The sequence below is a fragment of the Myripristis murdjan genome, chromosome 15, assembly GCF_902150065.1.
Source record: "Myripristis murdjan chromosome 15, fMyrMur1.1, whole genome shotgun sequence".
Taxonomy (NCBI): Eukaryota; Metazoa; Chordata; class Actinopteri; order Holocentriformes; family Holocentridae; genus Myripristis; species Myripristis murdjan.
Window position 1 is genome coordinate 25,193,913 of NC_043994.1, and position 24,659 is coordinate 25,218,571.

Genomic DNA, 24,659 nt, shown 5'->3' on the forward strand with positions numbered 1-24,659 from the left:
ACTGCTCCTACTCACCCACACACACTGGCTGCTTGGCATCTCTGCTGAAAGGGAGGAGGAGGAAGAGGAGGAGGAGGAGGAGAGGAGGGCACTATGTCTATCAGCACAATGATGTTCAATTCTCACCACCTTGCAAAGCATTGATTGTTCTGTTTTTTTTTTTTTTTGGTTCCTCTCCACACTCTGCTTGGGCCGTACCTGCATGCTCTGAATCTGTCGACACGGTTACGCTGCACACCTGATAACAGACGAGTGGTGTTTTCCGAGGGCTCCATCTCAAACGGGCGGCTGCGGTGACGGCGCGTTGGTGTAACGGTTTTAAAAAAAAAAAAAAAAAAAAAAAAAAAAAACAGCGGGCCTCCTCTGTTTCTGTATTGCTCCTCCTGCATTAAGTTGATTTAAACGCATCCATTTGGGGGTTATGTGGTGTTTTTTTTTTCATTTCTTACACTATGGCTTGTTTCCTCCTCTCCCACCTTTTTCTCTCTCTCCTTCTTGTGCACCCACCTTCTCCTTTCCCATCTTCCTCCATCCGCTCCCCTTCCCCCCCTCGCTCTGCAGAGGCGTCGAACAAATACCAAATCTCTAAGCCCACGGTGTGCTCGGTGCACCCGGGGGAGGTGCTGAAGCTCAGCTGCCCTCTGCCCACTGCGGGGACCATCACCTGGACCAAAGATGGCAGCTCGCTGGGCGTCAACAACCGCACGCTGATAGAGCAGGAGGTGCTGCAGATCCGTGATGCCACGCCCAAGGACTCGGGCCTGTATGCCTGCACCAGCCTGGGCAGAGACACGGTCTGCTTCATAGTGAACGTCACAGGTGAGTCAGGGCTCAGGCAGGGCAGGGCAGGACAGGCGGTCTGGAGGCTCGGGGCGAAGCTGGGCTGTGGCTCGCTGAGTCCGGGAAGTGGCCATGGAGCCGGTGTGTGTGCAGGAGACACTGGTGGTCCTGTTTCTAGTGAGTGTGTGTGTGCATTACCACAAAACAGCCTTTAGAATGCCCGTATGACAGTATCTCACTCTCTAAACTTGTGTGTGTGTGTGTGTGTGTGTGTGTCAACCTGCCGGGCAAGCACCTGTAAGCAAAGATTTCTCTATTCCATGTGTGTGTCTGTGTGTGCGGTCTGAGTAGAGGTGGCAGTAACACTGCTTACTCTGTGCAGATGCAATCTCGTCGGGGGATGATGAGGACGATACGGAGCGGTCGGAGGACACGGGGGCGGACGGAGAGCAGATAAGTGAGTATGGGCGGTCGCAGGGAGGGAGGGATGTCCAACAGCACTTTTTACACTGACCTAAAAGCCCACCACCACCACCACCCGGGACCTGAGCTCAGTGTGAGCGGGTCCCACGTTCTGGACCCTGCAACAGTCCCTTGTCCGATTGGCTCCGATCGGCAGCGGGGAAAACACGTCACCCACTAATTTGCAACCTGAGTAGGTGCCTTGGTACAGGACCTGCTCTACATATTTGGGGAAATCCAAACCTAAATGTGACTTTTATATTTGCAATGCGATAATTTACCAGTGAATTGTCATATTTTGAATTGACCGTTCTTTGTACACTTAACACAGTAATGAGAGACTTCTTGGGTAACACATGAGAAGATTATGACACCAGATCATCTGGAGGTGAAATATGCATACAGGACTTTGGCCAATGTGAACAGTGTCATCTGCCTTTTTTGGCTAGATTAAAAAAAAAAAAAAAATCCTGTGTGAAACCCCCTTGATTGATGTAAAAGTGCAAGTCACATTAACCGTCCGGTCTCTCCGGCGGAGCTGCTCGGGGGTCCAGCGGTGGAGGACTCGGAGCGGGAGCACTTGTTGCGAACGGGGAAGCAGGGCGGTGCCGAGGAACAGCCGTGTGCGCGCGCGCTCGGCGAGCTCTCGCCTGGATAAATAAAGGTTAAAAAAGTCAGGGCAGAGGGGAGAGGAACACACTCCAGGAAAGATCAACAGATGGCCCTGTCCTCTCTCTCTCTCTCTCTCTCGGCGATCACTTCCTCTGCAGCCGCGGCTCCTAACAACATGTCAAAACATCAGAATGGAATGCCTCGCGATAGCCAGTCAAACGCTTCCAAAGGCATAATCCCCAAGCGGAGTAAATCTACTTAGCTTTGTCAGTGTTTATTAGCGGAGTAAAGACACGGTGATTATGAAAAGGGGGGGGGGGGGGGGGGGGGGGGGTGAGAAAGTGGTCTGTCCCTGTTCCTGTGGGATTGGGAGGAGACAGCTGTGCAGTTTGCTGCAGATTCACCACAAGCCCTCACATCAGCTCTGCTCTGCACCCACATCCCTGCTATTCTACACCTTAACATTCCTGCCTAGACCTATACTGTGAGGTTAGGAGTGTGTGGGTGTTTTTTTTTTTTTTTTTTTTTGTGTGTGTGTGTGTGTGTGTGTGAGTGATGCATGTCTGTGTACGGGTTAGTGTGTGTAAATGTGAGTGTGTCTTCCAGGCGAGGCGCTCCAGGGAATAGAGATTCCTCGCATTCCTTTAGCTAGTGTCTCTCAGGTAGTCAGGCCTCATGGAGCCAGCCAGCCAGCCAGCCAGCCAGCCAGCCAGCCAGTCAGCCAGTCAGCTGGGCTCATCCATTATGAAAGACGCTCATCTGGACCCAGTTACCCACCCGATGAGCCTGTGTGTGTGTGTGTGTGTCTGTGTGTGCATGTTTAAATGTGTGTCCATGTAAGCGAATGAGAGTGAAAGTTTTAGCCCATGTATGTCTCCTTATATGAGGAGGCAAGTATCTGGGTTAGTGCTGTGTTTACATAAGTGCTCACACACATACACACACACACACACACACATGCAAAGACACAGTCACAAAAAAAAAAAAAAAAGGCTGAAGTGAAGATGAGGGCTTCCACATCTTGTTAAAATTCTCCACACGCACTGCGTCTCGCTGTGAGTCCTCCTCCACTTCGGGTTGACTGTAATTGCCTGAAATCCATTAAATATGGGGGGAGAGAGGAACTCGGCAAGAGGAAAAACGGGGGAGAGATGTGGAGGGGGACAAAAAAAAAAAAAAAAAAAAAAAAAAAAAAATCCAGCGATTCTGGTGGTAATAAGCTGTTTGAAAACAAAGTGAAAGCTGTTCTGGCAGTTGGGTCCCATTTTCTCGCAGTGTGTATGTTTCTGAAAATTCAAAACCGAGATTATTATGAAAAGAAAGGGGAGGAAGAACAGAGGAGAAGGGGAGAAGGAGAAGGAGAGGGGGGCTGGATCGGTACCAGCACTTCTCCGAGGATGGCGTGGAGCCTTGGCCCCGGGCCGAGGATTGGAGAAGGGGGGGGGGGGGGGGGGGGGGGGGGGGTGCATGTAGGCGTGGGAGGGAATGAGAGCGGAGAGTGCGGGCTTTAGCATTATATTCATGCTTCTTCTTTTTTTTTTTTTTTTTTTTTTTTTTTTTGCTGAAGCACCCAGAACAATTTGGGTTCAGGCCACCGCTAAGCAGAGCACTTTGATATCACTTTTTTTTTTTTTTTTTTTTTTTTTTTTTTGCATTTAAAGAGAATTGAACAACACAGGCCGGCGGAAAAAAAAAAAAAAAAAAAAGCAGGGAGGAAAAGTTGAAGGAGAGCGAGTCCAGAGAGTTTGTCCATCGTCAGCAGTGGGTGGTGTTATTAGAGGAGACATGGAAGGGCCTCTGTAGGGATCTGTGAGGGAGGCTCTGTTTTGGGGGAGTGGGTGGGTGAGGGCGTGTGGAGGGAGGAGGGAGGGGGGGGCAGCATTGACGTCACGATGAAGTTAAAGGGCCACGTGGAGCCTCGCTTCCTGCATTCATCTCCGTTTGCTCTTGCAGATTCTGGACTGTTGACGTCTTCATCTGTGAATACCGCCGGCTACTGTTAGCTCTGCACGTTCTCAGGGCTCCTCCCCCCTCGAGCTCCAGCTGCCCCCAGGCGAGGTTTCTGTGACGCTCTCGGTGTGCCCTTTCTACCCACATTCATTTCTGCTGCTGGACACGGTCCGCGGGGCAGGAAAAAGTGATGCATCAAAACCTGAAAACAAAATTAAAAAACGCTCTGTTAAACAGCAGCAAGTGAGCAAGCACGGTCCAGGGAAAACATTTTTTTCCGCTGTTCATCAAAATCATTGTGTTTTGCCTCTCGTTGTTTTTGGGATCTGAAGCTCAGGCCGCTCTGTTTGCCATACATGAGTGTGCCAAGCGCAGTTCACGTCACAGTGAAATGAAATATGACTTTTTCAGCTTGTTGACAAAATTGTCATAACGTCAGCGTATTCACATATTTACTGATAAATGCCAAAGAATCGTTATTTTTTTTTTTACGTAAAAATCCCAGTCCTACCATGTCGAAACAGTAGGCGTGGACGGAAATTTCAACCAATTTTTTGAAGAATCACGCCCCGCCCATCAATTAAGTGATTAAGTGACACATTCGTTTACACTTTTGAAAAAAAAAAAAAAAAAAAAAAAACGCCTCTCTGTTCAACGAGCTGCCCAAACAACTTATTGCAACAGGAAATGCATCAAATTAAGGAAGCAAGAGGCTCTCAAAAAGATAGTTTCATTGTGTTTTTTTGTGATGTCATGTCATTTCTTGGTGCTGAAATAAAAAAAAAAAAAAAAAAAAAAATCAACCTGTTACCTCCACCAACATGCAAAGTGGCCAGTCGTGCTGCATAAATAGTTGCATGGTAAAGAAGAGGATATTCTATCTTTACATGACGTCATCTCAGCTTTGAAATACCACTCTGGGACACTGATACATTCAGCGTGACTCTGTGGAGCGTTATGAGTCATAGCTCAGGAGGAAGATAGCCTCAGCCCACCCCGAGGCCACTTTAGGAGAAACAGGCGTGAGCAGGGATCCGGATGCAAAGCGGACGGGCCGCCGAGAGCTTGGCCTCATCTGGGCCGAGGTCGGAAGGGTCGCCTCGTTTGAAGTGCTGCCCCTCCGGACGGGGAGCATGGGAAACGGCAGCACCGCTCACCTTTTCAAGTCCCGGCCTCATCCTCCGACCCAGCTGGCGGTCGGGGGGTCAGAGGTCGTCTCCACCTAATCTGTCTTTCTGTCTGAACGGACGGAGTGATGACAGGGAGAGCGGACGGAGAGGATGCAGGGGACGAGGGGTGCAGATAGTGAGAGTGAGGAAGAAGAAGAGCCCGACTAATTATAGTTTGAGCACTCAGCGTGTGCGTCCACGCAGGAAGGAAGAGCCGTGTTTACTGACTTCACTATCAAAGTATGTGCGCCTTGTCCGGTTGTGCATGCCAGAGAAAACGATGGGAGGTGTCTTGATAGTATGCAGATTGGATAAGGAGGGAAGGAACGTGGAGGGGAAGGGGTTTGCAGCGAGGACTCCCCCAGGGGTGGAAGTTCATGTTTGTGGCTCATGTTGTTGCAGCCCATCAGCGGGGCTTCCACTATTCCCTCTGTTCCCCCGTCCTCCTGTTACACGGAGAGGAAGTGATGGTGTGGACAGACCGTTTGGGTTGTTGTTCGACTGTGAGTTTCTCTTCCCCCTCCAAGCCCCCATCTGCTTAGGCAATCACCCTCCCAGGTGCAGAGAGAAAAGGGGCGGAGGTGGAGGGGGGGAGAGCATTGCAGGAAAATCCAGCTGACTGCGAAACAGAAATGGGGAAGCAGAGGGAAACCGGCGGAGGTGATAGATTCGGGCAGGAGAGGCGATAAGAGTTGGGAGTCGATGGAATCTGGAGCCAAGCGTGCATGCAGGAATCCTGCATCTCGGAGAAACGTGACATTCATTTTCTCCCCTGACGGGACATAATGATTTTCCGCGGGTGATAAGTATCCTTGGCCCCTCCGTCCATAAGTGACAGGCAGATAAACAGGGGAGCTATGCTAATTGGAGGAAGTGGAGGGAGAGAAAAAAGCTGCTAAGTGGAATGAGATGAAATTGAATGTGATGGTCTAGTTACCCTCTTGGCAACGCCCAAGCGCATTCTCCCCTCCGAGATGAGGTTTTTTTTTTTGTTTTTTTTTTTCTCCCCCCCTTGCAACACCCCACTGAGCCTGCAGGGAGAGTGTGTGTTTTTATTTAAGTGTGTGAGTGTGCAGCTCTGGGTTGTGTTATGCAGACGGCGGGGCGGTCAGTCGGTGTTGCCAAAGCGGGTCTGTAGGAGTGTGAGGAGAAGTTCAGGCCTGGTTCCTTTGCAGTCACGCTTCCCTGTATATCTGCCTTACCCAGTCCACATGGCCCCCCCCCCCCCCCCCACCTCCCTCGCCACATGGCTAAAGCTGAGCACAGATTTAGGAATGACTGAACTACACCTCTAATGATTAGCTGAATTATCGATTAGTGGCCAACTATTACATTAATCATTTCATGAATTCTCAGATTTTTCTTAAATGTAAATATTTTGTAGTTTCTTTAGTCCCTAATGACCGTAAACTAAATATCCTTATGGGATAAAGCAATATATTTGAGGATCTTGGAAATCGTGATCAATATTTTTCACCATTTCCCGGACCGAACCGTTTATCGATTAATCGAGAAAAAAAAAAATCAACAAATCAATCAGCTCAAAACTGAACCCTGCCTGTTGTTTTTCCCGGTAGGCGCTCCGTATTGGACCTCGTCGGCGAAGATGGAGAAGAAGCTGCACGCGGTGCCGGCCGCCAACACGGTCAAGTTCCGCTGCGCCGCGGGGGGCAATCCCCGGCCCAAGATGCGCTGGCTGAAAAACAGCCGGCCTTTCCGCCAGGAGGACCGCATGGGGGGCTACAAGGTAAGGCAAACACTCATACATCATGCGTTTTTATTGTGAAGGTCAAGTGTCAGCCTTTTGCATTTTTGTACCTGCACTATTCCCTATCCTGCGCTCTCTTTTTTTTACTACTTTTCACCATTTTCCAAAAGCAGTATTTACCAGAAACGCGAGGTCTGTTGCTCCCTGCTTCCTCCAAATCATTCTTCAGCTGTCCTTTCACCCCCTTTCCACCCTTCACTGGAGAGACGGGACAAGAGGGGAGAGGAGACAGAGGAGAGGAGGGCAGGGCTGCTGGTGTGAAATTGGAATTGCTCATCCGTGCGCCTCCTCTCGCCGGGATACTTTGCAGAGCCTCTCACTGTAACTCGAAATGGTTCCTCGCCGACCAACAATTAGAAAGCCAAGCATGTGACTTAAGGGTTAAATGCGCCGAGACAGTGATGTATAGAGAAAGTGGGGTAGCGACGGAGTTGAAATGAGTTGAGATGAGAACGCCGAGGTAACTCAATCAGGGAGAACAGGTCCCACTGGCTCTGGCTGGAGGCGAGTGTGTGATTCTGTTGTTATGAAATGAGTAAGAGTGATATACAAACACAAACGCTGAGCTGGTTAAAGTTTAAACACAAGGAGCAGGCTGTGCTGTGCAACTCGCTGCACTTCTGTTTACACATCCTGCCTACAGAAAACCAAAAATGACCCAAATTGGGACCGAATGAACGAGGAATTAAGTAACACAGCTATTGTGCAGACAGTTATAGAGTGATAGGATCACATAGCAGAGTGCAGAGCTACTTTAATTTAAGGATATATGATTATTCTTTGTCCCTTTTCCCAGAATAAGGATCAGCTTTGGGGTTATCATATTAATTCTTTACACAAAAAGTAGGTCAGTATGACATTTCTATGTAAATCCACATTGTTTTGCTTGCAACAAAAGAGGTTTATATCTCTTTATGTAAAATCGTGCCATCTCACCCTAGTTCGCTCCGTGTTCGGGAAATAAAAGGTCTGACTTGATTTATTTGTTCTGAAAATACCTGATTCTGTATGTCATGGGAAAGTCAAGCCAGTCGCTAATGTTTTATTTCCTCTAAATGCCTCAAAACAGCTACAGCTAGTCTGAACTTGAGGAATTCCTCCCCGGTGACGGAGTCTATTTAGATTGGAGTTTAGCTATTTTGTTTTGCCCCTAGATTCCTCCTCGTGTCTCCTGAAACACACATCTCAGATACCCTGAAATTATACGCCGAGCCGGGGACAGATATCATGGAAATAGCCTGTCATGAAATTCACGTAGCAGATCGTTCAGTGATGCTGAACAAGTGCAAGCCTCCCGGTTAATGGGTGATGTTTTAGGAGGAAACGCTCGGCCCCGCCGGGTGAGTTTAGGAGCAGATTACGTCGATGAACCTGCTAATGTCGTTCCCCTTTGGCTCCGCACAGACTCATTACAGCCGGGAGAGAAAGCAGCGAGGTGACGGAAATGCTGCGGACGGTGCGACAGTCAATTGGCTTTTCACGTAAAGTGCAGGCGGCTCATTTCTCTCTTTTGGTTGACAGAATTACCGTCAGACAAAAAAGCTGCACCTGAGCCCAGCCCTCCCCTTAATCTCTCTATTGTGAGAAATGCAGACACACACGCAGTAGCTACAGTCTTGCTTCACCCTGTAGACCGCAGCACTATTGTTAACTCGCACCTGTGGATTCCAGACATAGGTGAAACATTTTTTTAAAAATAATTATGAGTAAGTGTGGGTTTAAAATTCCTTGGAGCACCAGAGATTTTAGATGATCACAGCATATTTGACTCGATTGTTAGTTTATCTTACATAATATAGGACTGCAAAGAATTATTTGAAAATACAACTTGGTCCAAATTATTCTTATTATTGAGAACAAGGAGCATAACTGAGTACACTTCAAAGTGCCAAATAGTAATGTATTAGAATGGGATTTTTTTTCTCCCCCCAGTAGGCTCAAGAATAAGAAATGATGTTGCAGAGGCATTCCAGGGGAATCAGCCTGTCAGCAGCCACATATTGTTTTCCAGTGCTCATCTGTCAGTCCTCCAATCAAAGCAAATCCACATTGCAAAAAAAAAAAAAAAAAATCCCCATCTATAACAACTCATTTAGTCTCATATTCGGTGGTGAAAACTTGTTTTTCTTAAAGCAAGTGAAAAAAAAAAAAAAGTCTGCCAGCAGGATGATGTAATTCCACTTGTTTCCAGTGTAGTTTCTCTTGTTTTGTGAGTAGAAACAGCCCACAAGTATCAAGAAAATAACACGAGGTTCAAGAATATTTCTGAAAAAAAAATGGAAGGATATCGGAAACAAGTGGGTTTATGTCATCCCACTGGTAACATTGGAAAAAAAACCCCAGCAACAACAAGATTTTGAACATGAATGTGAGTCGAAATGTCGTGTTAGGATGAAGATTTTTGCAGGGCACTTTTTTTTTCTGTCTTTATTTTTGCTCTTGCACCTCTCTCCTTTAGTTGCACATTATGCAGCAAGTTCACACCTGCAGGCTCCAAAATTTCTCTGGTATTCCAGTATGTTTTATGCAGTCGGTGTGTGTATGTGTATGTGTATGTGTGTGTGTGTGTGTGTGTGTGTGTTTCCATCCACTCATACAAACACCTCTGTCTCCTGTACTCAGGTGCGGAGCCAGCACTGGACCCTGATCATGGAGAGCGTGGTGCCGTCAGACAAGGGCAACTACACCTGCCTGGTGGAGAACCAGTACGGATCCATCAACCACACCTACACTCTGGACGTAGTAGGTCAGTACTACACACACACACACACACACACACACACACACACCAAAGACTGTGAGTCAACCTGCCTAAGTAATGAGTAAGAGCAGGCAAATAGCTTCGCCAGTGACAAGGATTCTCACGATGACAATAGTATGAGTGTGTATGTGTGTGCATGTGTGTGTATGTGTGTGTGTGCATGCGTGCGTGCATGTGTGTGTGCAGGGTCATGTTTGCGCAACATTTGATCCCCCAGCTGCACGTTGCATGCAGGTGCAGGTCAAGGAAGTTTTTACCACATATTTTCCTTCATTTAACAATTCAGTTCAATTCAATTCAATTCAATTCAATTCAGTTTTATTTAGCTTTACTCTGTCCAGGTAAGCACCACTGAGATCAAGCATCACTTTTGCCTTCAGGTCTGTTGTTATGGGGTTATGATTATATAAGGTCTGATCAGAGTCAGCCAAAAAAATTCTCCATCTTGAAAAGTCATTTGGTATCATATTCAGTCTTACTTCTTATGAAAACAAGTGAAAAACTCTGCCACTGGGATGAAATAATCCCAACTTTCAAATGCAAGTTCAGATGTTTCAGCGATTTTACTGGGAACCAGTAGAAACATATTGAAACAAGGCAGGATCATTCAGGTCAGCTCAGTAGTCTCAAGAAAATGAGAAAATGCAAGAAAATTGTGCACACACGTTGATTAGCAATGGAAACAAGTGGGATTATGTCATCCCACTGGCAGATTTTTTTGTTTGTTTGTTTGAAGAAAAGCAATAGTAAAAAAATAGTAGTAAAAAATCCTGTTTCACTTGAAGCGGTATTTTAGTGTGGATTATCGTACTGTGACACCTAGAACATTTTCAGGCATTAATAAATATTCTAAGTTGACTTTAAAATATTTCAGTTCAATAATACAACATTTCTGGTGCTCTGTATTGCCCCACATGCCAAACTCCACCCACCTCCTTCTCAAGGCAGGCTAAAACAAACTCTTAGGAAATATTTCCAAGGTGCGTTTGACCCCGGTCAGGTATGAGAGGGGCTTCGACAGCCAGAGGATGATCGGGGGAGTCTTTTTTTTGAGTGTCACCCTCTGCCTGAGTCACAGGGCAGGCAGAGTGCTGGGCTCAGCGCGATTAGAGCAAGTTCAGACCCAACTCAGTCAACCCCTCACTCTGACCTTTGGAGCACGGAAAGCAAAGAGCTTTTTTCTGCTCGGTGTGCAGAATCAATAAGCACCAGCACAGCAAGAGGCAGGGGAAGATAGTAGATCACCCTGTGTGTGTGTGTGTGGGTGTGTGTGGGTGTGTGTGTATTACTATGTGCATGCTTTGGCCCTTTTTTTGTTAACATGGACCTGTTGTCCTTTGGCCTCACGGGGCCACGATGCAGGCAATCAATAGACATCAAAGCATGTATGACACTCAATTCTGCCAAGGCCTGGTCAATAATCCACAGATAATCCAAGTCGCCATGCAGCAGCAGCTCGAGTCACAGACCAGCATGCAGGGGCCAGTGGTCCATGTGTGTCCCATGTATATAGAAGTAGCAGGATTAGGTGGTATGGCTGAAAACAATATCACCATACTCAACAGCATTTTTAAAAATTTCAACATATATATATATATATATATCTCTTGTCTGCAAAATGACGTTAAATAATCAGATTGTTCATCCCACTGAATCGAGTGCATGCCAACTTTGATCATTTTTAAATTAAACTTTGCTCTGGAAGGTTCAGTCCGTTGAATTGTGGCACAACATCCCGGCATCGCCGCATCATCATGATATGACCCGACGCAGAGTCAATAAACAATATTGCTGAATTTTTGCCCGGTCCGCTTCGTAGTTTGTATGTAACCAGATGAGTTAATTCCTCCGCCGGTCCCCGTTGTCCTGACCTGACCTGCACTCATTACACACTACTGTTTGGGTTCGTGTCTCCATGGTAATAGAGAGCATTGTTTTTGATTCATCACAGGGAGATTAAATGACTGTGGGTTTGTGCACACATGCACATACAAAAGCTAATGCATATGAGCACACACACACACACATAATCATGCACAGAAACACACACACACACACACACATTCCCCTGCTCAGGCCCCCTGCTCGGCTCCACTCTGAGGTTAGCCAAAGCTCTCCCTCAGCCTGCGTGTTTCTGTTTTTTGTTCTGTTTTATTGCAGAGTAGTAAACCCCCTACATGTCTGGCTCCAGAGCCACTGCCCCCTGCAACCTCTTGCTTCATTTGACTCCATTTTAGAGGGGTGGACAGAGGGAGGAGAGGGGGAGCAAGAGAGAGAAAGAGAGAGAGAGAGAGAGGGAGAAAAGGAGGGGAAACCGACAGAAAAGGCAGCTCTTATCAGCCTTTTGGGCTCAAATGACCCACAGGATCAGCTATTAAAACCAAGTGAAACCAGTTCAAACTGGCCTCAGGAGAAAGGGTCGCAGTCAGACACACACACACACACACACACACAAACACAGTCAAAACACCCGTCGGCTCATTCAGGCACCCGATGGCCGCGCGGCACTTTGTCGATCGCCCCATGCCATCCTGTGTCACGCCGCTCTCTTCCGGTGCCCGTGCCCCTCCCCGACCCCGAGGGCCGTGCGTGCCAAGCCGCCAGGTTACCCAGAGTTCACTGGTCTCGCATGGGACACCATGGAATGCTCCCGTCCCTCTCCTCACGCCTCTTCCCTTGTCTGTCCCACCGCCGCTGCCATAAAATTGCTCCACTAATGACTTAATTGATAGATGGATCTAGATTTGAAATGGGTCACTGGATATAAAACATCAAAAAAGGGGAGGGGGGGGGCGGCTGTAATAGTCTTTTTTTATTGCGCTGTCTGGGTGGGATGCAGTCTAGTTGTTGCTGCCAGCGCTGTGGAGAATCATATTGACCTTGTTAACATTTATTAAATTAAATTTTTGTTACTTTATGGCTCTTTCCCAGTCTCAACACATGAAAACAATGTCTAGGGCCTATTTGGTTTTCCTGTGGCTATTCCCTTGCGTGTGTGAGTGTGCTAGCATGTGTGTGTGTGTGTGTGTGTGTTCGCTGACGAGGAACATTTCATGTGGTGAGGCAGACAGAAAGGGAAACATGGCCGAGATGTTTAACTGCTTTTCTCTCTCTCTCTCATCTCTCTTTTTCTCTTCCCATCTTCATGCGTGTCTCTTATGTCATTCCCTCACTAAAAGTCTCTGCAGTTCTTTTGTGTCGGGTCGATGGATCTTAAAGGAGCACATGCCCACACACACACACACACACACACACACACACACACACACAGTATCCCTTTTTCTAATTTAAGCGAGAGTTGCTCCACAAACTTTTATTGTTTTTGGGTTTCTCCCTAATCACGATGTGGCCTATTTTCTTTTGCCACACACCCTTTCTGTCATTCGGTTTGGGGTTGTCGGCTCGGCCTGGCCAACCCTAAACGCTCCAGCTAACATTTGGATCAGCCATAATGAAGGTTAGCATGGATTCAGCCACTTTGGATTCAAAACAAGTGCAAAAAAAAGCTCTCTCTCTCTTTGCACGATGATTTGAGTGAAATCGTGTGAAGGCATTTCACCTGTTGCCACCTTCAGCAAATACGCGTTGTATGTTTTAATCTGGGCGAACAATAAATTCATTAGGCGAGACAGCACACTGGTTTGGAATTTTTAAGAGAGAGAGAGAGAAAGAGAGAGAGAGAGAGAGAGAGAGAGAGAGAAAGATGGAGGCATGGGTTTATATGCGAGAGAGTGAAGTCAAGCTCCTCACTCAGCCTCTGCTCAGGAGAAGAGGCATGTGAGATATAGGGGGAGAGATAGAGGGGGGGAGAGAGAGAGACAATAAACATGGTGAGCTGTAGGAATGTGCTAGGAGGAGGAGGGAGGTGGGAGAGGGGGAGGGAGAGGAGAGGGAGAGGGGAGGAGAAGAGAGGGGAGGGGTGGGAATCATCTCATCTGACAGATATTACAAAGATGGAGCGACAGGCAGGCAGACAGACATGTGGAACGGGTCTACCTCTCAGCCTCTTCACTCTCCATCTGTTCGTCCCTTTTCTTCCGCCTGCTCGTTTCCCCACCTCCTCCTCCTCCTCCCGTCCTCCCTCCATTTTCTCTAACCCTCTCTTGGCCCTGCCTCTTCAACCTGACCACCAGGCCTCGTCACACCGCTTCACCCCCTCCAAAACCCCAAACTAAAGTCACTACACCCACCTTAGGGTTTTGTTTTAGAAAGGCAACGCTGTGCCCGAGTGATGTCATTGTGTTGTGTGTGTGTGTGTGTGTGTGTGTAGTGGCGAGTGGTAGCTGTCAGAGTGGGGGCTGGTGGGCTTCTCAGTGTGCTTGTGAAGGCCGGGGAGTGTGTGTGAAAGAGGGCATTGTTCAACAGGTCTCGCTCTGTTTGGATTCGCAGGCCAAATGTTTGCTTGCAAAAGAATGCAGATAGTTTGATTTGGGGGGGGGTTGGGGTGGGGTGGTGGGGGCGGGGGGGTACGAAGGTGCTCCGCTTTCCAAGACCGGCTCATATTTATGCTTAAAAGCCCTGCACGGCTGCAAAAAAACACACACACCCAGAAGCGGAGTGGTTTGATTTCGTGGAAGAGCCTCCTCAAAGACACATTTTGAATTTCTTCCTCCTCCTGCAGGTTTTTCCTGACGCCCTTATCTTTCGAAGATAACTCTCCCGGCCTCTTTGTTTTGTGTCGAGCCTCTAAACGCCGCTGCGATAAGATAGACAGGCGGCCCCGCCGTGACTGTACCTGTCGGGGTTGTCGGGGAAACGTTCACGCGCAGATGCAGCTCTGCCTTTTGCAAAGATGAATTCTCTCACCTTTTAATCACAGTCGTGCAGAACAGGTTTGAAAGTCCGACCACTTCAGGACACGTCCGCGCCGAGCTCTGCGAATCTGAAAACGCCGCCTTTGGTTTTCCATCGGCACTCCACTACGTTAGTGTTTTCAGGGTCCATTTTCCAAAAACCTGCTGTCAAAAAGCCTTTTCTTGGGATGGAAAATGCTGACTTACTGTGGACAGAAAGACAAAAATGGTTAAACAAAAAGGATTTAGTGTGACTGTCATAAGACCATTGGTCATTTTACCCATTAAGTGATAAGAATATAGTGGTGGAAAAAAGTTTTCGGACACCCCATGCATTTATGAAATATTGCATTAACAAATCACTCTTAGGTCTTCAAGTGCAATTTCTTTTATTACAGTCACAGCCAAAATACTAAACAAATCCTAAAAAAAGCCATTAAAAACTTCAAATTGATTAGTTCCATAAAAATACACAAGAAATTTTGAGTGTTGGGTCATTTTGGTACCAGTGATGAAGGTCGTTCTTTTTATTAAAAGACACAATTTTTGTTGCCAAGCTTGGTGTCTATATAAAGCCAGCACATCTGAAAGTTCTTCAGACACAAAAATGGCTAAAACAAGGAACCTAACGCAGGAAACACGCCTGAAGATAAAGATTCAACTGTCAAGAATTTAGTTTTGTTCGTTTTTCTTGTAAACAAGAAACAAAAAAATATAATTTGTATTTGTTTGTATCTGTCTAATGCAGCCACACCTTTTTGAAACACAAAAAAGATTTTTCCACAAATATTTCATGATAATATTTGAGATTGTGAGATTGTGTAAAGTTTTAAGGGTGTCCAAAAACTGTATAAATACCAAAATCATCTGCATCTCCCTGGTTTTAATGTTTGGCACATGGGTGATTTTGCTCTCTGTGTTTGACGAGTTGACCAAGTAGGCCACGCTGTCCAAAAACTGGCTAATTCCTTTTAATTTGTATATTCACCAACCCTCCTTCCTCTTGTTCCTCTTCTCTCCACAGAGCGCTCACCTCACCGGCCGATTCTTCAGGCCGGTCTGCCGGCCAACACCACCGTGCACGTGGGAGAGGACGCGCGCTTCGTCTGCAAGGTGTACAGCGACGCCCAGCCTCACATCCAGTGGCTCAAACACATCATGCAGAACGGCAGCCGCTACGGCCCCGACGGACACCCCTACGTCCGCGTGCTCAAGGTACAGCCCGGCCTCTCCTCCTCCTCCTTGGCTGAAGATGCTTTTTTTTTTCTTTCTTGTTTTCTTGGAGTGTTCATCACGTTGTTGTGGAGGCTTTTTGCCCTCCACAGTGGGGCACGCAGCGGATCTAATCACCAGTTTTCCTTCCTTATCATGCCAGCTCTTCCCCTCTCCTCTGCAGCAGTATAGCTGTGATAGCCATGTGTTTTGTCCCAGAGCTGCTGTGTGTATGTCTGTCTGTTTATTTTGATTTTTCCACGTGCCCAGCTAAGTGTGTGTGTGTGGATTTCAGCGCTCGGGCATTAACAGCTCAGACGTGGAGGTGCTCACCCTCACCAACGTGACCGAGGACGATGCGGGGGAGTACACCTGCAAAGTCTCCAATTATATAGGCGAGGCCAACCAGTCGGGCTGGCTGACTGTCATCCCAGGTAACCATGAGGCCTGATGGCTGACCAACCTCCTCTTCCCACCCCGGTGTGGTGTCCCGGGGGCTCGTCCCTGACCCGGTGTGCTGTGGTGGTCCTGCTGCTGGTTCTCTTGGTGGTCCCGGGGCTCAAAAAACCCTCCTCTCCCTCGGTGTTAGACCCTTGGTGTTTCAGCTGCTGAGACCGATGCAGCCATGGAAGCACCGCCTGAACCTGCACACCGAGGAATCGCACAGCTCGCGCCCCCCCCCCTCCGCCTTCTGCCTTTTTGTGCCTCCTCCCTCTGTCTTTTTCCGTCTTGCAAGCTGTGTCCGGACGGTGTGCGGTGCTGCAGGGTGGTGCTCTCCATGCTCGTCCTCCCCCCTGTGGTTGTGTGTATGCATGAGTCCAGCCCAGTGTTTGGACTGGACTGGTCTGTCCTAGTGGGTTGTGACGGTATGGTGAAGGGAATCTTCTGGAGAACTTTTTTTTTTTTTTTTTTTTGTATATTTGTTCTTTCTCTCCCATGCTTTGGTGGTAGACGGGACTCTTTCTGTGTCTCTGTTTGTTATGAAGCCCTCGTCCTCCCTCCCCACCCATGGAAACTCCCGTCATCCTTTGCTCTAGATGGGACCTCGGCGATGGATGCCATCCAGCCTCTCTTATTTCTACCTCTGGTGTTGTGGGTCTCAATTTTATTTCTCTCTCTCTCTCTCTCTCTCTTTCTTTCTCTCTCTTTGTCTGCCTCTGCTCTCCTGTCTTTCCCTGTGATCTTTCCCTCCCCATCTCCGCTTTCCGATCCCCCTCCATCTTCAAACATTTTCCCATCTGCTCTTATCTTCCTCCCACTCGTTTCTTCTTTTATCATCCCCTCCCGCTTTCTTTTCCACCTACTCTGCCCTTGCCCACCTCCTCCTCTTTTTTTTTCTCCTCCTCTCCTTCTTTCTCCCAGACCGCAGGTGTTAACACCACCGATAAGGAGATAGAAGTTCTCTACTTGCCCAATGTAACTTTCGAGGACGCTGGGGAGTATACGTGCTTGGCGGGTAATTCTATTGGGATCTCCTATCACACTGCTTGGTTGACGGTGCTTCCAGGTATATACACTCATATACTGTCCTCTCTTTCCCCCTCTCTCTCTCCTCTCAGTGTTGTCTGAAATCGTTGGATTATGTCATTTTAATGACCTCTATGGAAGGCAAGCCCTCCCCCTGGAGTCCAAGGCACACAAGCTCCAATATTAGATTACTTTGATGAAGCAGCACAAGTCAACATCCAAGACAGTGTAACGTAAGATCAGGGAGCATATATTCTATAATATTATCTTGATTGGCAAGCTGCTGAAAGCTCGGGCCAGATAGCGGGGTAGTTTGCCGGCGACTTAATATAACTTTGAGACGGAAGTGGAGCTCCCAGAGCAGCTCGAGTGTCTCCAGACTCCAAAGGGAGGGGAGGGTTTGTCTTCCTCTTGCTCTTTTCCTTCTGTTACATCTCTCTCGCTCCTCGGGGAAAGTCTCTCTGTGCCGCAGTTTGGTTCAGAGTCTGCATGTCAGGGGAATCTGTCTGTTTCTTCGACAATTATGGCATGTGATTTCACGCATGCCCTGTGACTGGATATCAGCTTCTTCTGTCTAAAAACGGGTTTCACCCCTTTTCCCGGCTCCGATAATTGCCCGCTTTTAAGATCTTTATTTCTCTTTGAAACAAAGATCGAAAGGTAAAGCTCGACATTTGTATCTCGTCAGCTCGTCTTTCTCAATTATCGGGGCCAAACTTCTCATCTTATACGCAGCGAATGACTCGTTGATTCTCCTACGTGTGTGAAAGTCCGTTTTTTTTTGGCGTATGCGTGTGTGTGTGTGTGTGCGAGTTTCTCATGTGTCTGTTTGTTTTTGTCCCGTTTTCCTCTCGTGTTTTATTTCCGGCCCGTAATAATATATGCCAAAAAGGATCAGGATACGTTTGCAGGAGTTCACTCCGGGCCAAACAGATGAATGTTTTCGCTTCGGTCCTAGATGAAAGTAATAAATCCCGATTCACCCGGGGTGGGCACGATGTCTGGGCGCTAAATGAGATCGATGAGAGCAGTTAACCGTCTGAACGCCGCGGCCCTGGAACAGACAGCCGGCATCACCCTCCACCTCAACGCCGTAACAAGATAATAGTTTTGTTTTGTCTATCAACAATGCAACATAATGATCGCAGGCGAGCCGCTTCCTCTAGTAGCGATATAATATATATTATTTATTGCCGTCGATGTGCTCTTTCTGCATCGGTGGCGCCGGCGTGGCTGTGGCATCTGTGGTTTTTGGACCAGGAGATACGAGGCGGACAGGAGAAAGGTTCCTCCATGCAGTTTCACCCCCCAGCTGGCTGCTTGGCTGGCTGTGCTGCACAAGGGCCTTGTTTGTGGTCTTGATGGCTATGCATTATGGAACAGCCCTTTCCTATAGCGACACACACACACACACACACACACACACACACACACACACAGTCCATTTCCTCGACAGGAAGTTCAGGCCATATGCAACCACGGAGGACACCGCTCTCCCTTGTTTGCAGACTGAAGTGAAGCGTGGACTTTTTTCCGCCGGTCGTGGGTGTGTGTTTGCACGCGCGACTCTCCAATGTTAGGTTCAGAAAGCAGACATATGCACGTCTGACCGAGTCGAGAGTTATGATTGAACAGCCTTGCGAAGAAGCCCTGTGCAGGATGGTTAAATAAGAAAGAGGAAAGAGGGCGAGTAGGCGGGGATGGCACTCTGGGAGCAGCAAGTGAGGAAGATGCCGCAAAAACATGTCTGCGATTATATTAGATTTATGCGTGAGTCATCCCCGGAGCATCTGTCTGTCTGTTTGTCTGATGTCCATATGTGTTTGTTCATGTGGAGAGTGTGGTGTGCGAGTGTGCCACCCATGTGTTTGCATCTGTGAGAGACTTCCTCTACCTCTACCGTTTCTCGGGCCTGACGTCCATCTCGCCGCTCCCGCTTTCCCTCCCCCAGCCAACAAGGAAGAGCAGATCACGGGGCTGATGTCGCCCGACTACGTGGAGATCGCCATATACTGCGTGGGCGTGTTCCTCATCGCCTGCATGGTGGTCATCGTGGTGGTGTGCCGAATGAGGAACACGGCGAAGAAGCCCGACTTCGGCGGCCAGCCGGCGGTCCACAAACTGAGCAAGCAGATCCCCCTGCGCCGCCAGGTAACAGAAAGTAGATAAAGAGTTCCAAAGGCATCTAACACCCCTAGAGGAGTAAACCACAAACCACACATGTCCCGGAAAAATAAAACTCTCGCAGACAACAAATCCCTACAATCTCTTAAACACACAGAAGGACAGCAGGGACTTTCCCACAACCAGAATGTCACAAACCTCCCTGTAGCAGCCAATCCCTGGCGAAGTGCACCAGAGCAAAACACACAAGCAGTGCCCTTGCTTGCTCAGCTGCAGCTTAATAGTAATTATTATTTCAGGAAGCTTAAATACAAGGGTTTTTTTACTCTTGGGCTTACCAGAAATTAAGCTCGATTTACGATACAGTGGTGGGTGATTCAGTTGAAAAATAATTTGAGTTCAGCAGTTCGGTTTAGTACTTTTTCTCTGAAATGTGGAAAAATCAGACAACAGAATTCCTTAAACAGGATTTATTCTAAAAAAAAAAAAAAAAAAAAAAAAAAAAAAAAACACTGACAAGAAAGTTATGCTATTCTTTTAGATCAACACAAAGTTCATAATTTATTTTCATAATTTTTAGTATTGTGAATAATTTAATTCAAAGCATTGCAAGTTGATTTAAAAAAAAAAAAAAAAAAAAACTTTCTGTTGATAAAAAAAAAAAAAAAAGACACCGTAGCACAAAACATTTTAAACACTGAAACTTGTAGCCTCATTTTAAAGACCAAGAATTTGTGAGCAGGTTAAGGCCGCTGCCCTCCACCACTGCTAGACGTGCACGTGTGTGTGTGTGTGTGTGTGTGTGTGTGTGTGAGCTATGCTTTTCCCTCGAGGGAAACCAACACCCCAAAAGATACAAAAAGTGTTGGACTACATTCCACAGTGAGACGGATTCCCGTGTCAAGGTAAGGTTAGGGTGGAGAGGGGCGAGATCAGCCCCGGGGACAGTGACAGCGCTGAGTGATTACCACACATTCATCCAAATGACACCTTTAATGATGGAGAGACGTATATATCTGCTTAAAGTTTGAGTATTAATTGTGGAAATAAAGGAATGGGATCGATTACAGGCATGTTAATAGGCCACACTTGTTGCCAACATTGTTAATTCCACCAGCTTTGTTGTTTTCATTGTTTTGTTTTTTTTTTTTTGTTTTTTCTCTGTGAACTTGCATGCCATTCATGCTGGTGTGCATTCTCTTCTACCCATTACTGTTCCACACATTACCACACACACGCACACACTCCTCTAGCGATGCCTTAGTGTGTTATCTGTCTATGGACCCAGACCGTGGGGATCAGCCAATCTCTCTTTCCCCTGCAGGTGTCGGCGGACTCGAGCTCCTCCATGAACTCCAGTACGCCGCTGGTCCGCATCACCACGCGCCGCAGCTCCGCCCACGACGAGCCCATCCCCGAGTACGACCTCCCCGAAGACCCCCGCTGGGAGTTTGCCCGAGACAGGTGAGTGCAATGGCGATATCTGTGTGTCTGTGTACTCATTGTTGTGTGTGTTGTCATGTCCATCCTCCTCTCTGCTGATTTATGACTCACAAGCCTACAAGATTTATGACACATGAGCTTATTGTGGCTAAGTGACATTTCCTCTAATTCTGGCTATCATTGATTATTTTTGACTCCAGAAATCTTATTTTTATTATTCCTCCAGCAGAAAAGCTAGAATTAGGCGAGTGACTCACAAGTGCCAAGAAAATAACAGTTCATGCAAGAGAATTATTTAATAAATTAAATTCATCTCAGTTTAGATCTTAATTTTCTTGCTGCAAGGCGTCGTGAAAACAGCGAATCACACAATGACACATAGCACAAATATAATAAGAAGATGAAGATATCGTACATTGCACTAAAGATAGAGTGTGAACGTGTGCAAAAACGCAGTGAAAGAGCAACATCTTACATGTGAGTGCAAAGTAAGGCAATCAGAATCTTCACTGGAAACGAGTGAAATTATATATTTTTTTTTATTTCAGGAAAAAACATAAAAATTTAAACACTCGATGCCACATTTAGTGACTCATTAAGCTGGATTTTTTTTTTTTTTTTTCCCATTTGAAGATCCGAGCTAGATTTTCCTGCAAGTCAGAACATGTAACAAGCCATACCTCCCTCTTTTTTGCACTTCACATGCACATGCACGCATCATTATGTAGATCGGATCCAGCTCGTCCATAAAGCCCTCCGCCCCCCACCTCCCAAAAAAAATCTTTAAAGTGCTAATCTGCCAGGTTTAGTCACTTTCATCTTCATGGTGAGTCACAGTAGTGCCGTCGGTCCTTAAGGCCTGCATGCAGTGCGGCTACTGGACCGTATGTGACATAATGTTTAGCGTTACACCCTTAGCCCTCGCCCTCCATGCCATGACTATTATCTGTGTGTAACAGGGCACATTACTGTAGCCGATAACACCTAGAGTGCTGCACAATGCCCTTCTGGTTGATTGTATCCTCGCTGCTCAGTGATCAGATAACTATTGTTCTGGGTGAAGTGTGCCATTAACAGTTACAGACAACAGGCAGCAATGACTAACGCGTGAGTAATGGTTGTGGCGGCGGTGATAAAGGGCAGTGATTCATCTGTTGGAGCAGTAGGAGAATGACCTGAAGTTGGCACCTTGCCCCCTTTGCCTTACCAGTACTACTGCTGCATCACCCGCACACTCACACATGTTCATACTAGTGATTTTAAGGAACGAGGCCGTGCTAATTAGTGGTTAGTAGAAGGGCTTCTCTCACAGCTTTCATCTGCATATTTGGACAAGGAGTGTTTGCGTGGTTTCATACCAGAGGAATTAGAGCTGCTGAGGGTTTCGGTTAGTCACAGTTGTAGCGGCCAGCGGTAAACTTTAGGTTTGATTTTAATTGGACGGCTAAGGCTATAGCCGTTCGGCGCCCGCTCAAGGCCCTTTTGCTTTAGAAGAACAGGGAAAATGCCAAACCATAAATATGAAGGTCTGTCTGTTGTTAAAAGGTTGTAAAAATCAGTTTGGATCAAAAAGCAATCGCCACTCATCACCGAAAGCCTGAGGTATTATTCAACTCCATGCACGTGTGGAGGAGCATGCAAGTGAAACATTTTGATCTTAACTGATGAAGAAGGCAGTATATTATCGATCTGACATACTGAATGCATGGAGTGTTTCGGGGCTGAATATATCGCTCTGTATTTCTCTCCTTGGGTCTTTATCCCTTCTGCCCCTTCTGCAATCCTCGTCTGTCATTCCACTGCCCGAAGCGTTGTGTTGGGACTGCAGAGCGTTGTGGAATGTGAAAGTTTGTGGTTTGGCGTGGAGAAAAAATAACATCGATTATGCGTGCCTGCATGCACAGAATGGCTGCCATTGAGCGTGGTGTCCGTGTGTGTGGACAGATATGGGATTGTGTTGCTGTGACAAGGCGCCGGCCTCGGGCCTTAGGCGTTGCGGCGTGCAGCGTGAATGTTTACACAGCCGGGACACTGGGCTGAGGGGCGGGCCAACACCTGTCAATCAAGAAACCACCAGAGAGCACCGCTGGGTCAGGGGTCAGAGAGGTGCTGTGGGTATGATGGATAGTAGTGCAAGAGAATGTGTGTGAGGATTTGGGCTGTTCGCTGCCATTTGGCACTGTAGAGTTTGGGCACTCATTCTAGCTCTACCAGGTGTTGTGACACGGCTTACATTGTTATAGTGCTTAAATTTCCCTTTGGTATTGTAGTGAGGCTCAGGCCCACCTGTATGGCAGCACAAAGCCAGCATTCCATCCGTCAGTGGCTAATGTGTCAGGACTACGCTAAACCCTGTGTAATGACTTGTAAAGAGTGTATATTGGAACATGCCAAGGCAGAGTAAACAGTTTAGAGACGAGTGCCTCTCCCTCACTTTATCAGGTGATTATCGCTGCTGTCTCTGCCTTCCTACCTACTGCCCTGGCACAGGCTGCAGTCACCGCGCCAATAAAGCACTCTCACAGACACGATCTGATCACAAACGAAGAGAGAATTGCAGAGAGAGGGGGGAGAGAGAGAGAGAGATTGAGTAAAAAAAAAAAAAAAGAACACAGGGTGAGGCTGAGAATCTGGCTTGGTGCCTGGTTTCATTCCCTCTCTCGTTCTCACGTTCTCTCGAACCTGTTTATTTCTGCAACACAGAAAGCGATTCGATGCTGCAGTCAGATTAAGTCAAATGGGTTTTAGTTTGTGTTTCCGCAGTTAATCGACCGCCACCTTCAGCTCTGAGCTTATCGTTTGTTCTTTCCCTGTCCTGGTGTTTCTGACACTGTGCTCGCTGTCTGCTGCCTGCAGGTTGACCCTGGGCAAGCCCCTCGGCGAGGGCTGCTTTGGCCAGGTTGTAATGGCAGAAGCCCTGGGCATCGACAAAGACAAACCCAAGGAAGCTGTGACTGTCGCTGTCAAGATGCTCAAAGGTAAGCAGCAACATCTTCCAATCTGAAAACTGTTGTGCAAAAAATAACAAGAAAACAGTTACAAGAGTCAATCTTTTTTAATGAATTGAATGAATTTGAATAAAACATGAACAAAGAGAATATTGCAAATGCCGAATTAAAAGATGAGAGATGTACTTTTAAAGAAAGTGCACAAGAATAACTTATTTCATACCATAAAGAGAAGACATGGACATGCCAATATCAGATATTTTAAAAAAAAACAAGGTAAATATTGGCATTTTAGATCATAAACCAGTACCCTGGTCTAAACTGTACAATGATTGTATTCGTTTGATGCACCTGGCTAGTGGTAATGTGGAGGTAAACTTTGGGGTCACTTAAAATCAAGCCAGTGGCTTTGAGTTAAAATGATATTTTATGTCAGTTTGAGTACAGTTCATAGGTGAGTTGGATTTTACTGCAACTTGTTACTTGAAAAATGTATCCATCATTCATGCACATGCATGCAGTTATGTGTGTGTGCATCTGTGTGTGTTAGCCATAAATCTGCCATAAGATCTTGCTCGTGCTCCAATGAGGGTTCAGCGAGGGGCAAGGCGGAGCCCGAGGCTGTTAGGACTGTTATTCGTTATTGGTGGTTGCTGAGTGAGAGATTGGAGGGGGTTGGGTGGGTGGAGGGGTAAGGGTGAGGAGCAGTCACATACCTGACCCCAAAGCAGCAGCTGGCTAGAGCTCAGTCAGCACCCACACAAAGAGGCAAGTCACACTAGCAACACTGCTGTAATTAATAAAGGTGGGTGGAGGAGGGGCTCGTCAGGGGAGGAGAGGGGGGTCGGGTCAAACAGCCAGCCAGTGGACCGACCTTGACAATGGAAATCTCCTCTTTAGAACGAGTCCTCCCAGAGAAGCCAGGCAAGGTAATGGTGCAGAGGAATGCAGGCTATGCCTTTCTGACCGTCTGGCTCAATCAGCCCCATGAAAAAGGAGCCTGTACCGCAGATGAGTCCAGATTGATTAAACGTTTTTAATTCCTCCCCTCAACTCCTCCCCACAGCTGAAAGGATGCCTCTGTCGTCTGTGTGAGGAGCGTCCCGCTGCTGTAACGTTAGCCCACGTTGTCTGTCAGCCCTACTTAATCTCACAAGCACCTATAAAACA

The 24,659-nt window shown here is 47.2% G+C and overlaps 1 protein-coding gene across 5 annotated transcripts in view; it reads left to right on the forward strand.

The window, feature by feature from the left end:
* The window catches only part of fgfr2 (fibroblast growth factor receptor 2), a 47,861-nt gene that overhangs the window by 11,851 nt on the left and 11,351 nt on the right, over nucleotides 1-24,659 (forward strand). Inside the window, exons 3-11 of one of the 5 annotated variants that reach the window (XM_030070164.1) lie at nucleotides 562-819; nucleotides 1,163-1,237; nucleotides 6,551-6,720; nucleotides 9,364-9,487; nucleotides 15,320-15,510; nucleotides 15,803-15,941; nucleotides 18,926-19,131; nucleotides 20,423-20,562; nucleotides 23,398-23,519. In XM_030070164.1, the coding sequence (XP_029926024.1) occupies nucleotides 562-819; nucleotides 1,163-1,237; nucleotides 6,551-6,720; nucleotides 9,364-9,487; nucleotides 15,320-15,510; nucleotides 15,803-15,941; nucleotides 18,926-19,131; nucleotides 20,423-20,562; nucleotides 23,398-23,519 (1,425 nt within the window). Of the gene's footprint in view, nucleotides 1-561; nucleotides 820-1,162; nucleotides 1,238-6,550; nucleotides 6,721-9,363; nucleotides 9,488-15,319; nucleotides 15,511-15,802; nucleotides 15,942-16,869; nucleotides 17,015-18,925; nucleotides 19,132-20,422; nucleotides 20,563-23,397; nucleotides 23,520-24,659 lie in introns of all 5 variants that reach the window. The other 4 variants (XM_030070165.1, XM_030070162.1, XM_030070163.1 and 1 more) reach the window with 4 other exon arrangements.